This window comes from Neltuma alba, unplaced genomic scaffold (assembly GCF_004799145.2).
Source record: "Neltuma alba isolate B1F8T4 unplaced genomic scaffold, ASM479914v2 tig00010370_pilon, whole genome shotgun sequence".
Lineage (NCBI taxonomy): Eukaryota > Viridiplantae > Streptophyta > Magnoliopsida > Fabales > Fabaceae > Neltuma > Neltuma alba.
Genome location: NW_021635275.1, coordinates 157825 through 175500, shown reverse-complemented (window position 1 = coordinate 175500; position 17676 = coordinate 157825). Strand labels below are relative to the sequence as shown.

The 17676-nt window shown below is 33.6% G+C and overlaps 2 protein-coding genes across 3 annotated transcripts; one reads left to right on the top strand and one right to left on the bottom strand.

Annotated features, from left to right (window-relative positions):
* Nucleotides 1-304: 304 nt before the first annotated feature.
* On the bottom strand, nucleotides 305-6637 carry LOC114756040 (tobamovirus multiplication protein 1-like). Of its 2 annotated transcripts, XM_028944955.1 has the most exons (11): nucleotides 6323-6636; nucleotides 5165-5255; nucleotides 4515-4567; nucleotides 3264-3356; nucleotides 3092-3163; nucleotides 2895-2967; nucleotides 2494-2539; nucleotides 2059-2122; nucleotides 1837-1890; nucleotides 1608-1685; nucleotides 305-479 (listed from the first exon to the last, which is right to left on the bottom strand). In XM_028944955.1, exons 1-11 carry the CDS (start codon nucleotides 6473-6475, stop codon nucleotides 378-380), a joined length of 879 nt encoding a protein of 292 aa, XP_028800788.1. In that variant the 5' UTR covers nucleotides 6476-6636; the 3' UTR covers nucleotides 305-377. The 2 variants fall into 2 exon arrangements, with proteins under 2 accessions (XP_028800788.1, XP_028800789.1); XM_028944956.1 differs by lacking the exon at nucleotides 3092-3163 and having other exon boundaries at nucleotides 6323-6637.
* Nucleotides 6638-10147: 3510 nt separating this feature from the next.
* On the top strand, nucleotides 10148-17318 carry LOC114756064 (probable protein phosphatase 2C 9). Its single transcript, XM_028944973.1, has 6 exons — nucleotides 10148-10559; nucleotides 10710-10795; nucleotides 11790-12029; nucleotides 12419-12695; nucleotides 16575-16729; nucleotides 16808-17318. Exons 2-6 carry the CDS (start codon nucleotides 10760-10762, stop codon nucleotides 16946-16948), a joined length of 849 nt encoding a protein of 282 aa, XP_028800806.1. The 5' UTR covers nucleotides 10148-10559; nucleotides 10710-10759; the 3' UTR covers nucleotides 16949-17318.
* Nucleotides 17319-17676: the final 358 nt, after the last annotated feature.

The window sequence follows — 17676 nt, the reverse complement described above, 5'->3', positions numbered from 1 at the left end:
CTATCAATGAGTCTTCAAAAAGCCTTGTTTCTGATCAAAACCCTAAACTCAATGAAACCAAATTTCAGGAACTAAAATTGGTATTAATTCCATTATTAGTACTACTACTACTATTAAGAATATACCAATGCTGGAAACACACAAGGACACAATGCTGAGGGAGTTTATATATGCTGGTTTCTGGTTTGGAACCCCCCCCCCCCAAAAAAAAAAAAACATCCGCAAGCACATATGATCTCCAGAATTTATGTGGGAGACTACTGAAAGAAAAGAGGTAGGACGTTAGTGAGTAGACAACAGGCGGCGGAAGAGAATAGATATTGTTTAATTAGAAAAAGAAAAAGGAAGAGTTGTGAGGTGAAGGCGTTGTTGGGAAGTCATGTGATAATGGGTTGGTAGTGGTAATGATCCGTTATCTGTCTGGACGGCACCTTTCTCAGGAGGAAGAGCACCAAAGCAGATGGAATAATCTCCACCAGCTGCATCCCAAATAATAATAAAAACTAATCATAATCACCTATTAGAAATATAGAAATAGAAATTGACTAACCCTATCCTCAGTCAACAGCCGCCACTCAATGTGAAAAAAAAACACTCACATCTCTACTAACAAAATACGACCTCCGGTCCTAATTATAAGAGCTAGTTGACTAATTTGAGGAGATTAAGAAAATAAGTTAAGTTAGTTATTTGTGATAAATAGGTGTCGTCTTTCCTAAAATATCCTTACTAATTAAGTTTATTAGCTAGAACTACCATTATTAGGGAGACTATCTTGGAAAAAATACATAAATATGAGAGATAAAGTGGATTGGGGTCTTACAATTAAGACCAAAATAAAAGTCAAACAAGATATTATATTAAGAACCGGAGGTAGTAATAATTTAAGCAATTTGCCAAGTTGTTCGATTTTTTTTTTAATTGAAACTGAGCTTTTCCATTTAATTTCAAAGTTCAGGTAGGTATTCTACACTAATTTCATACATTAATTTTATAATCACGCTTTTTTTCATAGGATAATCATGCTTTAGTTTATGGAGGTAAAATGTAGATTTTTAGATTTTTTTTCCCCTTACCATACTATGTTCTTAAACTATTCCATTGACTAAACCTAATCATATTTTAACATAACAATGAGGTTGCCTAACTGTTTTAGAAGAGAAACCTGCATGTACAGTCACTTGATGAATGAAGCAATAAACGCTATAAAAGCATGAGATCCCCTACATTCACAAAATATAATATATATATATATACTTCTCCGGTCCTTAATATAAGACCCATTTAACTAATTTGATTAGATTAAGGAAGTTAGGTAAGTTAGTTAATTATAAGAAAAGTGATACATTTTTCTTAAAACATCATTATCATTTTTCTTAATACCCCCTCTCCTTCTTCTACTTGATTATGGTTGAGAGGGTATCCATATGGGTAATTTAGAAAAAATTGATAAATATGAGAAATTGGTCTTAGACTTAAAACTAAAAGCAACTTAACAATTGAGTCTTATATTAAGGATCAGAGGAATATATATATATATATATATATATATGGTGCATTCAAAGTGCCATATAAAAAAAAGCAAAGATAATAATGCTGAAACTTACCATGTAATAAACTAGGTTAAGAATGGGATGTTCCAAGACATCAAGATCTGCGCCCTTATTGAATGCAGAGAATGCAAGCTACAATTTCGAAGAGTGATAAATATGGTATCGTAAGAAAAAACACAAACTTTACATGTTATTGTAAGAAAAAACACAAACTCTATATGTTATTGTAAGACAACACAAACTTTACATTAGATAAATTGATTCCGAACTGAACAAGACTCACCATAACACATCTTATCAGAAAACTAGTGCAGCATATACATGTCACCGAGCCAACCTGTCAAGGAAAAGAAAAGTTAGGCTCAAGAATACTGAAAATCTAGGGAAAAAGATGTTTCACTTCTTTGATTTGCAGCACAGCTTGAAATTGATTAATATCATGAGAAATATATACTTGTTTTTCGAGGATTGAAAAATATAATGTAACTTGCATATTGATAAGAACCTCGTAAAGCTTATTTACACGGCCTCTGGATTCAAAAGGGAAGCGCAGCAACAGGATAAACAACCTACATCAACAATAGGGTTCAATGACATAGAGCAAGAGAAGTTTGGTTATCTTGGATCCCCTCCATTAATGGAGGAGTACACCAACGAGTGAGAAAGAGATAGGTGGTAAGTTTCACTGGAAGGAAGATTAGATCCTCTAAAATGACTTAAAAAATGAGTTTACTTCTACGGAATGCACAGTGATAGAAGTGGATTCCATGTGTCTTTCTCTCTCTTCACTTCGACTATATTTCACTTTAGAGGATCTCGATTGGAGGGTGGGACTTACCCCTATCTCTTGTCTCTCCCCACTTCACCCTCTAAGTCTATGGTAGTGAAGAAGATCTAGACTTAAATTTTGCTAGGTAGGTAGTGTGGGGGCTCAGCTTACCTCCCTCCATATATCAAGAACCCCAGAGCAGCAAAGAACGAAATAACTGGAAAAAAAAACATTGGAACAAGATTCAGCACGTTGGACAACTATAAACTAACGCTTTTGGCTTTTTTTTTTTTTTTTTGTGTGTGGCCTTTTTCATACTATCATTGTTTCAGATCATGTTCCAACAACATGCATCCTACTAGAAAGGTTTTGATGTTAGAAAACGTAAGAATGACTTGAATATATAAATTCATTACACGATAGTTTCAGATCATTCTAGAACAAGATTTGCCATACAACAGAGTTATAGGTCAGAATATTCATGGAAATAGAACTTCATTAACATTTTTTTTGAATGAGAACTTCATTAACATTAAGGTTAATTAAAATGATATTTGACTGTGATAAGTAACCTGCAAGGAAGAGTTTAGCAGATTCTGCTCCAGCAGGAGATTTGCTCACGCTCATATAAATCCAGATGCAAATCTATCATATTTCAAGACAAAAGATTGAAAAGGACAAAAACAATAATAATTTAATGATAAAGATGCTCCTTCTTCTAAGCCTTAACATGACTAACAAAGAAAACCATATTTGTGTCCTTGCTTGCCTGTATGAAGTATATAACTCCATTGATGATATAGTAAGAAGGCCTAAGTTTATCTGCTCGTAAACTTCTTGCCTGAAACAAATTTGAAACTCACGAACCAAATAAAACTTACAGGAAATTAATCACAAACGATTTTCATTGTAATCCTCCTAGAAGATAGTAGTAGATGTACCTGGCTATATATCTCAGCCCAGAACAGCACAAGTAATGTAAAAGTGGAGAAGAACAGAAGACCAGGAAGATCCATCAGCACCTGCTCTAACGCCTATGACATGATTGATTGTATAGAATAGTCAAAACATGATCTCAACATAATTTACGCAGTGGCGCTTTAATTTAGGGGGGAAAAAAAGTCAAATTGCAAAAACTCTCCACGTATTGTTTTCATCAAAGAGTTTGATAAATAGGGGATACATGAAAATGTACGTAAGTTTTTTCTTCTATGTATTGTACGTAAGTTTTTTCTTCTGTGTATTGTTAGAAAAATGAGTGTGTGATGGGTTAAAAGGAATGCATTAAGATCAAGTAGGTTCAGGCATATACTAATTGTCCTATCAGTTGTACTTAATGTACAGCTAGAAATAGACATACAAGGTGTCTACCTAAAGAAGTTCGTAAATCTATTCAGACTTATTATATTGTACCAGGGCAGGTTTGAAGCAAACGTTAAGGTTTCAATCATTTCAGCTTTCAGGCCAAAGCTTTAGCCCGTTTTCTAAGGTGCTTGGCCCATCACTTTTCATGCACAGCCTGGGAATTTGTTTTCTCCCAGCCCTCATTCAATAGTCAATGTTTAGTGGAGGATGAAAATCCTGCATGTGCACTGGCCATTGCGTCGGTGTTAGATGCACTAACATGTGATTGTGTGTTTGACTCAGCATTGATGTGTCAAGAAAAGTCCAAGCAGCCTTCATGATCTTCACTTGGAATGGATCGTGATCTGTTTTGATATTTATGGTTGTGTTATCGGTGTTCTTGTGTACGTCTTTTCTTTGATCATATATGTAATAGGTGTTCTTATTTATTTTGATCCCAGCAAGTAGTTTTCTGGTTTTTGTTTATTTGTTTAGAAGTTTAAAATTCCAAACATAAATGTATAAATTCTAAAAGAATACTAAAAGAATAAAATAAAGTTGTACAAAGGACCCATAAAATATGTGGAAAAAATTGACAGAAACAAATTTGGCCTCATTTTATTGCTTATGAATAGTGCAGCTTCGTATAAATTCGATATTTTTATGTAAAAGCGAAGCAAATAATATCTATATTATTTAAGATATATGCAACTCGTAAATTTTAAGACTTCCATATTTTTTATGGCAAAACATATTAAAAAAATTCAGGAGTCTGGGAAAAATATTTTTTTTCCCCCTCATGTCAAACACCATTAGAATGCCAAGTATTTGAGAATAGGAATACATACCTTAGGTCTAATGCAAAATATACTTCTTTGCAAACCGAAAAGGACAGCTCTTGCTGCAAAATCAATATGACATTAGATAGCTCAATAAACATGAGTTATCTAGCTGTTATAAACTACTACTCCCTCGAGTTCTTAATGTAAGAGCTGATAGAGATATTTGTTATGGTCCTAAATACAAGATTTTAATTCATTTTGTTTTGCAAATTTGTAATTTTTTCCTCAACTCTCCTTATGAATTGCCCATATTAAGAGTTGTTTCATCAATAGTTAGTTTTCAATACAAATGAGTAAAAGAGGTACTATAGAGAAACCATCAAACACTTGACTAACTTTTTAAGTCTCTGCAAATCATTTATATAACTCCTATATTTAGGTTTGGAGGTAGTAGTAGTTTGATATATAAACTGTTAAGTCTATAACTTATTTTTCAAAAATTAGTGATTGTGACAAGTAGCCTTCGAAAACAGCAAACTCATCACACATAAGTCTTTCTAAAATTTTTGGAAAAGGACTAATATGTAATGGGTATTTTATCTTTAGGGACTAATTCATATACTCACTAGCTTTTGTGGACTAAAGTTGAACACATACAACAATCTCAGGACCAAATTATTAATTCACTCTCATTAAAGAGATTTCACAGCTCTTACTTGCACTGATAAGAAAAGTCATTAGGTGAAAAGCTTTCTGTGTAGTCCATCCATGCTCAGGTATCCTTAATTGAATCCGCACCAATTGTACCTAACATAAAAGAAATCTCTTTGTATTGGTCACATCAAACTTTATGTAAAATGTGTCTATTTTTGGATAAATGCCCACAAAAACAATTAAAAAAAAAGTGGCTATAAAAGGAAATTACATTTTCAAGTTGGAGGTTTGTTTCTGATAAAGAACTGTGTTGACCTATGTTTTTAAAGGGAAAAAATTAGCATTTGAAGGTTTAAATTTAATAAAAATTATGTTCAACGTTACTGAGAAATCGTTTTAGAGAGCTGATAAATGAGCTGAAGAAACAATTACAATGACAATTTTAAGAAAATATATCTAGTAATTTTCCTAACATTTGGTCATCATTTTCTCAAAATTACATAGCAAATTAACTCTTAAAATCTACTAATACTTATGTTTGATGATTTCACCCGTGAAAGAAAATTTGATTTCCAATAATTTTTCAGGTCATCAATTTGTTCAATTATTAAATTCTATGTAAATGCACAAGAAATAAACCTTAGCTTGGATTGTTTTGGCTTTTTAGTAATCTTAACTTTATTATTTTAAAGTTAAATTTTTGGAAAAATTGTAAAAAAAGACCTTAGAACTGTAAAGACGCAGATAGGGACCTTTAACAACTTCACTTTGGATTTTGACAACTCAAAACCCAAAGTGAAATTGTCCAGGATTCCTATCTGTGTTTTTACAATTTCAAGGTCTTTTTTTATGATTTCCCCTAAACTTTTCAACTAAAATAACATGACGTGCAAAAATATTTTTAATTAAAAATCGGATTAATTATACTATTTTCCAAATTCACTTCTATAATGGAAACTTGTGATCTTGACAAAACAGAAGTGTTTCTTCTTTTTTTTTCTTTTGACCTGGACAAAACAAAAGTGTCAAAACCTTATAAAAGAGGACATCTCAATGAAATAGCATTAAACTAACAAAGCATCAAATGGTGATGAGAAACGATGAGTGTGCATCCTAAGCTCTGAGTTTCTCAATGCTCGGCTCGAAAGAATAACTTTCCAGGAAAGATGGCAGAAGAAACCACAATTTTCCCGAGAACATAACGAAAGGAAATTACTTACCAGAGCTGCGACAGAGACCAAGGCATAAGAAGCACATAAGACGTAATAAACTGGACTCTGGCGCTGATCTGAACAATAATGAATCTCATTCCACCACTCGATTAATGCTCCTCCTTCTTCAGAAAAGGCAAAGCTCTTCGTCTTCAGCGTCATTCTCGTCTGAGCTTCGAAGAGAAACACCGATTCGGGGAGGAAGAAGAAGAAGGAGGTGGTTCAGAGGAAACATCTGCCCTCGCCGACTGGGAGGACACGTGGCGACGTATCATCGTGTACAAGTGGAAGGTGGTAAGTACACGTGTGGCCCCAAAAAGGGCAAAATCGTCCGCCGGCCATAATCGTCAATTGCGCAAGACAACATGATTAGCTTTGCGTGTAAAAAGGGGCGTGAGTAAGCATATGTAATTTTAATTGTGATTCTAAACAGGGCTATATGTGTAAAATCTCTGTTTTGAAATCTAAATTCTTTGACCATCGTTCTAGAAGATTCTTTTTTTAAAAAAATAGAGTAAATATTATTTTGAGTCTATAAAATTTAAAGCAAATGGTTTTGGTTGTTACAACTTTATTTCATTAACTAAAAATGCTGTTTTAGGAATAAAATTTTTTTAAGCTAATTAAAACGAGGTTAAGGGGTTTGATGTACTTAAAAAGCACTTAAAAAAATACTTTAACATACAAATCCAGACATAACTCTTCTCACATATTCATTTTGTACTTTGTAAAATTATTTCTAAAAAACTAATTCAATTACTTCCTAACTTTTAGAAACGGAAATTATTAGTTTCAAATTTTAGAAAAAAAATCAAAATAAAGTGAAATTTTAAAGCTAACAATAATATTAATTTTAAAAAACAACAATATGAATTTAAAAAAAAGTATATTATTGATAGCTAGATGTCTTGCTTCCAACTCTAAATATGCATAAATATTTCGTTGGGAGAAGTTGTCACTTGGATTATCATTTTCTACTCGATTCAGATTAGCTGAATTCATTAAAAAGAAATGATACGGATGAGTGTTGATGATTTATTTTGCTTAAATTGTTTAAAATTTCATGAGTTTTTGTATTGTAGTGAATATGATAAATAAGGTTTTTTCTAAATAATTGATGTTTATAACAATTAGTATGGGCTTTTATTTTTTAATTGTGTTTTGTTTTAATTCTTATAATTTATTTTTGTATTTTCCCATCATTTCTATTTGCTCTACCGTAATGCTCAGAAAAATTATAAATTCTCTCGATAAGTGTTAATTTAGACCAAATTTTTAATCAGACAGGTTTTATAATTTTGCCAGTTAGCATTTCCCCCCCTAATTATATGATGGGTTTAACAGCATCAAGTCAGCCTCAGTAAAATTAATGCTACCTTCGATTCTTGATATAGAATTTCGTTTCATTTTTATTTTGATCTTAAATATAATACCCTATTTTATTTTATCTCTTATATTTATTTAATTATTTTCAAGATAATCTTTCTAATAATAATAATTCTAACTAATACACTTGATTAGCAAGAATAATTTAGGAAATACAACACATATGTAGAGCAAATAACTAATTTAACTTATCTTTTCAATTTACTCAAATTAATCAACTAGCTTTTATATTTAGGATCCGAGGTAGTACTATTTAGTTTAGCCCATACCTTTCCAATCCTTAATGTAGGATCTAATTGTTAAGTTAATTTTGATTCTAAATATAAGACCATTTTCTCATATTCATCAATTTTCCTAAATTGTCCCTATGAATACTCCATCAACTATATTCAAGTAAGTAAGGAAAAAAGGATATTAAAACAGATGATTATGATGTTTTAGGAAAAACATGTCATATTTCTTATAATTAACTAACTTATCTAATTTTCTTAATCTAATCAAATTAGTTAAATAGGTCTTATATTAAGAACCATATGAGTAATTCTTTTATTCATTTTTCTCAATGAAAAACCCAACGTGTCAAACAGAACAAATAAAGGGATAAGAAATCACGAAAATATTTTTTTTAAAAAAAATTAGTGTTTCAAGCAGAGCAAATAAAAGGATAAGAAATCACAAAAATAAACTATAACGGCCAAACATAAGTATGATTGAAGTATGAGAATCTAAGTGCTATTTTTCCTAATTTGTATGTTGACTATTATGTTTCTTAATTTTTTTTATCTTTCTATTAATTTTTTATTGAATATTACCTCTCTTCATAAATATAAGAGCTAATTGACTAATTTAAATAGATTAAAAAATAAGTTAAGTTATTTATTTATTTATAATAAATAAGTATTATCTTTTTTAAAATATTCTTATTAATAAGTTTATTGGCTATAAATATCACTATTAGGAAGACTATCTTAAAAAAAATACCACTTAGACTCTCATACTTCAATTATATTTATGTTTAGCCATTATAGATATCTTTGTATTTATTAATAAATATGAGAGATAAGATATATTAAAATTTTATATTTAAAACTAAAATAAAAGTCGAACAAGAATAATAATTTTTAATAATGTTGATGATTGTGACAAATATTGTTTTTTCTTTTAGATTTTTTTGCCAACTTTTTTAGATTGGGATGCTTGGTAGGATGATAATGACCCCCACGCGGTTGTGTACTTTAATGGCAGTTGACTTGACTTTTCATAAGGATGACTTCTCCGGAATATTCAAATGCTTTGTTTTACTGCAAATAAACTTTTTACTCGTACCCCAACAACCTTTACACATGTTGTGCTGGAAAAATTACTAACGAGGTTGTTAAATTTTTGGAAAAAGTTAAATTACATTGTGCCAATTTCATATTTGTTCTCTGGTCTTTAATATAACTTTTATTTTTCTAACAAAAGAAAGATGAAAAAATAACAAAAAAAACTAAAAATTACTAAATCTCAAGTCAGGTTTAATAATAACACTTTTATTTAGTGTTAACAATATTAGATTAACAAAAAACAATTGTTAAAATTTTTTATTTAACATTTAGTAATTTTTAATTTTTTTGGTCATTTTTTCAAAAAAGATTCATTTTATATAAATTGTATTGTAAAGTAAATTTTATATTAAAAAAATGATAGTAATAGTTTTTTTTGAATACATTTCTCCATAGCTAGTCCAATAGAATCCTAAAAAGATTTCTAATATAAGATTTAATTTGTAAGTTTAGAGGTAGCATTTTTTTTTTTTATTAAACATCTGTATTATACTATACTACATATGATCCTAATTATAATAACTAATTTAAGGAGATTAAAGAAATAAGTTAATTTAGTTATTTGTAATAAATAAGTGTTGTCTTTCCTAAAATATTCTTGTTAATCAACTATATTAGCTAGTACTACCATTATTAGAAAGACTACCTTGGGAAAAAAATACATAAATATGAGAGACAAAGTGGATTGAGACCTTATATTTAAGAACAAAATAAAAGTCAAATAAGGTCTTATATTAAAGACCGGAGGTAGTATTAGAAACTTTTTTTGAGATTCTATTAGATTCTAAATACAGGCATTTTTTTAGTTAGGATTTAAATTTTAATTTGCTATACTTACTACACCCAATCCCATTTTGGTTAGGAGTGATGAGATATTTTTGATAGGCATGTTATTGGGTGGGCATCTCTTTCAAAGAGAAAATATTATATTTGAGACAAGTGGAGTTCATTTTAATTTTTACTGCATTTTGATCATCACCAATGTTTTGATCGATGCGCGTTTACCCTGAAAATTGATCCATCCTATGGCGTGAAGTTCGTGGGGCTAGAGAGAGAAATGATGGCAAGAGACAGAGTTTCCAATGCGAGAATGGCTATTATGGGGGAGATTTTTATTGAGTAGGGTCCTTCCTTCAGTCTTCGGAGGCGAAAGCCAATCAATGCATTCAATTATCTCGTCTCTACCTTGAAGACCAAGTATGAACAAGAACAACCAATCCTCTTCCTAGCAGTAATTCTCGAACCAACAGTGACTCCACTAAAACAAACTTATGCAACACACACGCGCAAACCCGCAACTGCGAAGTCAATAAGGGGATCCTCTCACATTCTCGCTTTCATTGCAAACTTTCAAACAATACTTAGACGGTGGTTTTTCCTATTTTGTCACTCTTCACGCTCTTTCTTCCCGAAATTCTTGTCTGAATTTTCGGTGTCTGTGGAAATTATCTCTTCCTGTCAGTCCAATCGGCTATCCAAATCCTGCGCAGATATTTTCCCTCATTCTATTGGGAAATTCCGGGACTTGTGTTCGCGTAAGTCAGAATTTATGGGCTTTCTTTGCTGATAGAATTACTAGTCTTTTATGATCAGAGTTTTTCTGCTTATTTTGTAGTTTTTTAAAATCATAAGAATTTTGTGGGTTTCGCTGACGTAAAAGTTTTTATTCAATTTTGTTGGAGCAGAGGAGTTAGATGTTGAATGAGACGGAGAAGGTGAGGTGGGACTGACTTGTATGGATAATCTTTGTTGCTTCAACTCTGTTTCTAAGGTGAGTTTATCCTGGTTCTTATTATCTTTGTTGTTGTTAATTTTTGGTGATAAAAAATATCATTTAAATCCACGGACTGGAAACTTAATTTTTGAAATAATCAATATCCATGCACATGAAAATACAAATAATGTTTTGGAAAATTGCCATGAGTTTTGGAAGGGAGTGTGTGGCGTATGATCTAGTTTGATCTGGAGTTATTTGGACAATCAGTTAAACTCCAAATGATGGCATTTGCGACAGAAGGCGACATGATTTGCAGGCTCAAATGATGAATTAACTCTTTCCCGTCCTATGGTTACTTTTTCTTTGGCTACCTGGAATTGTTAGAAATATACTAGGTCATTAGTAGCATTAACAGAGAGGCAAAGGATTTTTCTTTTCTTTTCTTTTTTTGGGGTGGGGGGGGGGGTGTGCCGGTGAGAAACTAGTAAAATGACTATTTTTTATTCATATAAATGGTACTTGATTCTTCATTGATTATTCTGGGCTCAGAACTGCCAATATTATAAGCAGTCAGCCTTGATCTAATTATTCTGCTTCAAATGGCCTATTCTTGTATGTGTAATGCTGAAACTGTCTAGTTCATGTACTTGTTGACCTCGAATTTTTAGCCACTGTGTATCACCGTGCCTTCTGGTTTTTGTTTCTTCTACTTGGTGACATTTATTTTACTATTGTTGGTACTGATAGATACAGTTTATCTGGTGTCTGTGACACTTTGTTAGAGTTTTGCTGGCATCAATTCAATGATCTTTCTTATGTAACATGGCGTTTTTGAGCAGTGAATGTGTTTCTCCATTCTGTTTCTGATTGTGGCATAATGGAATGTTCTTCTTGTGTGGAACTCCTTTTAGTTGAAGTCAAGTCATATGTTCCTTTTGGTTATCAAAGATTCTTTTGTTCCCCCCCCCCTTTCTAATATATCTTGTCCAAATATGTCATACTTTGCTGACATACCTTTTGTCAATTTATGAAATTTCTATGTCTTTAGGTTCTTGGAGGGCGTTCTTCATGTAGCTCTGGCAAGGGCAGAAGCCATCAGGGCCCAGTCAAGTATGGCTTTTGCCTTGTAAAAGGGAAAGCAAGCCACCCAATGGAGGACTATCATGTAGCAAAATTTGTCCAGTTCAGAGGACATGAGATTGGGCTTTTTGCTGTATACGATGGGCACTTGGGAGACAGTGTACCAGCCTATCTACAAGAAAATCTCTTTTCTAATATATTGAAAGATGTGAGTAATTGAATCAAATTGAAGATATTATGGATTATTCCAAAGGAAAAAGATTATGACACTTTCTGTTGTATGTTGCACATCACGCCTAATGGATAGCTTATGAAAGAAGTGCACACTTAATAAAGCTTTATTTAGCGGATATTTTTGTGAGGCATAACCTCTTGTGTCTGGATAATATAATCATGGAAATTTGAAGCTCCAAATTGTTTTAAGAAATTTTTATTTCCTTGCTTATACCTTTTGGCGTCCATCATAAGATAATAATCCTTCTTAACTCTAGATCTTAAAGCAATCTTTATGATCTCTTTCCTGTTCTGAAAACTGTGCAAGTTCTGAATTGTTTGGTTTGAGAAACTGCACTCTTAAAATTGTATTGATTATTCCAGGAGGACTTCTGGACTGATCCGAACAGGTCAATTGCGAAAGCCTATCAGGCAACAGATCAGGCAATTCTATCTCACAGCGCTGATCTGGGGCGAGGTGGATCAACTGCAGTGACTGCAATTCTTTTAAACAATCAGAAATTATGGATAGCCAATGTTGGAGATTCACGAGCAGTTATGTCAAGGGGTGGGTTGGCCATACAAATGAGTATTGATCATGAGCCTAACACTGAGCGGGACAGTATTGAGGACAGAGGTGGCTTTGTCTCAAACTTGCCAGGTTCTTTAATAAACTTTGTGATCTATCACATGCCACTTAAATGTTTGATGCAGGATTTATAGTTTCATATTTTCACTTAGACTTGCTAACTTTTGTATTTGGGAAGAGTATGAGAGATGTGTGTTTAGGGTTTAAACGTTTGCTGCTTAAATGTTTGGTATGCATATATTGGGGGACATGTGCCCTAAGAGACCTGAACTTAAGTTGAATCAGTGATGAATAGTGCTTGACTTTGTAACCATGTTGGTTTTTAAGTAGATAGGACTATACCTTACAACTTAACGATAGATTCTCATCTGGTTCCTGTGTGTAATTCCTTTTTGAATTACTTATGCTTTTTTGTGCTCATAGAGGCTAAGAGATATGAGATATCTAGTTGTGTGTTTAGTAATATGAGATACTTAAGTGGGATGATTCTCTGATTCCAATAACTGGCCTTTGTGAGAGTGTTTTTCTCATCCCACTTGGGTGCCCATTAACTGGAATAAAATTACTAGCCAGCGACTGTGGAAATGGCTCACTATAGATGGTTCTGAGCAATGACAAAGTTGAGTGTCACAGAGTGTAGCTATTGGGATGCTGGCTCTTCAAAGGTGGCTTGTTGGTAACAATTTAAGTGGTATTTGATGCCTAATCTCATATTGCGTTGCATGAGATGCTTCATGGGTACCTGGGGGGCTTAGTTCTTCTATCTCTATAGTAGGCTTTTGCGAGTGGATTTCCCATCCACCTTAGGTGCCCATCAAACTTACTTTTTGCCGGTGTGGGAAATTTGACGAAGAAAATTAAATTGGTACACCAACTCTTAACCTATGCTTGACTATGTTGCCCACAATTTTCAATCAGGTAAATCACAATCTTTTAGAGTTACAAGTTGAATACCTACTCAAAATCTATGGATTGTGTTGTGGGTGTTTTGAGCTGCTTTTTACGAAGGGGCTGCCTTGTTTTGTCCTAGACCTCCCCTGATGCCAAATATAGGAAGGAAGATGGTGATTCTTACTATGATAATATGTACTGTTGATAAACGCCATCAACCTGCAATGCAGAAAAATGTGGGTAACATTCAGGCCATGCATTTTCATATGCTTCTCAAAATTTTGAATGGCACTTAACGATGTGCTTGTCAAAACAATGGGAGCAACTTCTAAGAATATGAAGAAAACTCTTGGTAGTGATGATGAAGAGCACATTTTTAATGAAACTTGTGAAGATTTTCACAAGGTAAGAATGAAAATAAGGCCATTCTTGAGTTAGGTAAAGAAAAGGATTTACAATGGGGTTAAGCCCATATATTCGGTGACTGTTTTGGATATTTTGAAAGAGTTTGTATGCTTTGGGTTCCTGAATGAGCTTTAGATGGGATAATCCTATTTCATATGTGAGGATGATCCTATTAGAAACTCGATTACATGAGTTAATGGTTGCAGGAAAAATTTAAGATGAACTCATCCAACTACAATCAGGCAAGAGAGAACTGCAAATCTCTTATAGTGCAGCTATGCTTTTTTGAGGTCATTGTAAAAATGCTCAGTGGTACAATCTGCTTCATTATTTTGAGATGTCAAAATCAGAGCTTCCACCCAACAGAATTGGAAGATGATACAAAGATGGTGCTTCAGCAATTGATGACCTTAGTTCAGGGTACAACTGAATTACAACAAGACTGGTTGCACTTGGAATCATTGAAAGGTACTCCGTTGCTCTCATCCACAAAATACAGTGCATGTTCCTGGGCACTCATATATGCTCCAAGTGCTGGTCAATGTGATACGGGCATGTCATGGGAATCCACTTGGCGGTTAATTGTATGACTTGGCTGAAGGAGAAGTCAATGAGCCGTCAGATAACCATGAGAAGTTATATCTTGTGCCCGGATTAGATTTACATATGTCACTATGTTTAGGACTTGAACCTTGAAACAACCATGCGTCGTCCTTGAAAATTTGGAAGTTTTAAATGAGGAAATACCAAGGTGGAAGATGGAATTAATTTTTACTGGGTTTTTGCCATCAATAGAAATTTGTAGAGTTTTCTATCATACATTAGGATCTTTTAAACTTCCTCTAGGATGAAGAATTTGGCAGGGGATGACCGTCTCCTGCTTTCAGTTGCTCTCAGCTGCATGCCGCATTCCTTCTTCAGCGGTGCTTATGGCCTATAAAATACTGAATGAGCATGATGTTAATGGACCAGCCATCCTAGGTGATCGTAGTCCAGAACAGTTGGATGGTGTCCCTATTGTTTTGGCTGGGTACATCATTGGCTTATTCACAGCTGGGATTAATGATTCTGGAGAAACTTTTGGAAGCTCCTCTTGCGTTTTGAGTTTGCAATTTGGTGGCTATGATGAACAAGTCACTTGGGACGATAGTGATGATGCATTGATGTCCAACATACAGAGAGATTTCTGATCTTGCAAGTGGGTATGGGATTTGCTTGGTTGATGCTGCCGTTGCTGGCTTTTGTTATAGGCTAGAAGATGGCTGTTTCGGTCCTTTGGTGAAACAAGCACAATGTTTGATGTAAAAGGAGGCCCTGTTTCTGACTTCTAATTTTAAACTTGAGGAAAGGTGATACTTGTCTTCTGGATATTGATGAACCCATGCTCGTTGAGCCATGGTCCAGTAGGGTTTGTGACAGAAAGACAAATAGAAGAGATGGGCATCCTTCAGAGGAATGATGAGGTTTCCCTTGCTTAGCTATCTTGCCGCAGGGTACATGGGTAGGAAAGAGAGAATTCCATCGGGAGAGACATGCTGTGAGATGGTGAGTTAAGGTGTAGGCAGAAAAATCATTTGGCTTCGGAGATCCTTGAATCTCTCTAGTGCTAAAGAATATCTTTCCTTTCTTATTTTTGTTTGCCTTTTCTCATAAGCGCTACATCTGCATCTTTCCAAGTCTGTTGACTTTTGGATAGAATTGCTTTTCAGTGGGTTCCGTCACAATAACACATGCAATATTCTCAATATTCTTCCTAAGCTTTCAACAGAGTGCACATTAATAAGATGTGAAATATCAAAATTAGCATGTAGTTCAATTTTCCCTTGCGCAAAATCAGTTTAAACTTTAAAACTCACTTGAGATGAGATGATCAAAGAATGCTTAATGCAATTGACACTTCGTATCTTATGTTTGAACCTTGTTATCTAAGTGTAAAAGGATTGGTATTTCTGAAACACTGTATACTTAAGTGAGCCAAGTAGTTCATTATCTAACCACCTTATGAGCACTAAAATCTAAATGAGATATATAGTGTAACTGACAGTCTTTCTCTATGAAATCATGGTGCATGTTGGTAGCTAGTGATCAACACCAGATTCTTACTCAAACTCCTGGGGATCACAAGTTGTCACAAGTCCTTTTTGCCTTCTCCCCACATGACTTGAGTATTAAAAGTCTGTTGTTACTTGTAATAAAACTATTTTGTTTATGTAATCATTAATTTTTGAGATCATTTGTTTATGGAGAAAGTCTCTGAACTACTCAAGTGGTTATTCTTAAACATATCATGCAAGCTTGAAATGTTTTGACAAGTTAGGTGGCCGGAAGGATATCCTAACATAATTCCAGTGTGCTAATAGTTTGAGGATGCCAAACTATCTTTACCATAATTTTATCCCATTCTTACTCATTGAGAGTCAACGCTCTATAACATAGAATTTCTACAAGGAAGTGGCCATTATCGCTATAACGTAGAATTTCTACAAGGAAGCCATTATCTCTATAACGTAGAATTTCTACAAGGAAGCCATTATCTCTATAACGTAGAATTTCTACAAGGAAGTGGCCATTATCTCTATGCTCCTTTTCAAATGAGTACTTGATTGAGAGTTTTGAATTTTCTAATAATTTCTTGATATGTTGATGTTACTTTAGGAGATGTCGCAAGAGTGAATGGCCAGCTTGCAGTTTCTCGAGCATTTGGGGACAAAAACCTAAAATCACACTTGCGATCTGACCCCGACATACAGCATGTTGATATTTATTCAGATACCGAGCTTTTGATCCTCGCAAGTGATGGCCTATGGAAGGTCTTTGTTTGTTAATTTTCTCTCTATCATTATTTCTTATATAAATGTATTTTCCCACTTAGTTTTCATTCAATCTAGGTTATGGCAAATCAAGAGGCCGTTGATATTGCAAGAAAGACCAAGGATCCACAAAAGGCAGCGAAACAACTAGTCGCCCAGGCGCTGAAGCTAGAGAGCAAGGACGATATCTCCTGCATTGTTGTTCGTTTCAAGGGATGAAAAAGAGATAGAGAGAGGTTTAAATAATAATCTCTCAATTTCAGGGTATAGAAAATGAAAACTTCTCATTTCATGGATGCAATTCCATAATCTAGTTTGGAGATCTCATGGTAATCCTGTTACCAACTTAGAGCTTTCTGCAAGACAGGTTTTCCTCTCCCTATTCTCCCTTTGTAAAATTGACGTTAGGTGGTGTCATTTTATTATTTCTAGTTTTCTCCTCCTCTATATGTAGATTCATGCCATTATTTTTCCTCTGTAATTTGCACTATGATTTGGAGCAGTGTGAAGATAACCATAATAGCCTTTCATTTGATTTATAAACCACCATGTTTATGATATAATTCACATGGCCCTTGCATGCTGTAAACATATAACCTCTTACTAGAAAGTGGAGTATAGCAATTGTTTCTTATTTGCTCCATTACTTGTTGGAAGTTTTTTCCTATCCCTTATGAGAAATAAAAGAGGATTCAGAACAAATCAATATATGTAAATCATAACCATCTGGTAGTGCTATACATAAATCCTGAAGCAAGTTAGGTTTCATTATAGGAATCATGAAGAATGAGAATTCTAATGCCGTTCCCATTGAACCATTGTTTATTTTTGCTCTTTTTTATAAAAAAAATAAATAAATGGAAAGCCTATTCTATTTGGAAACATTACTAAAATATTGGGTATAAGTTCATCCCACCTATGAGGAGATCAATCACTATTCCTACCTT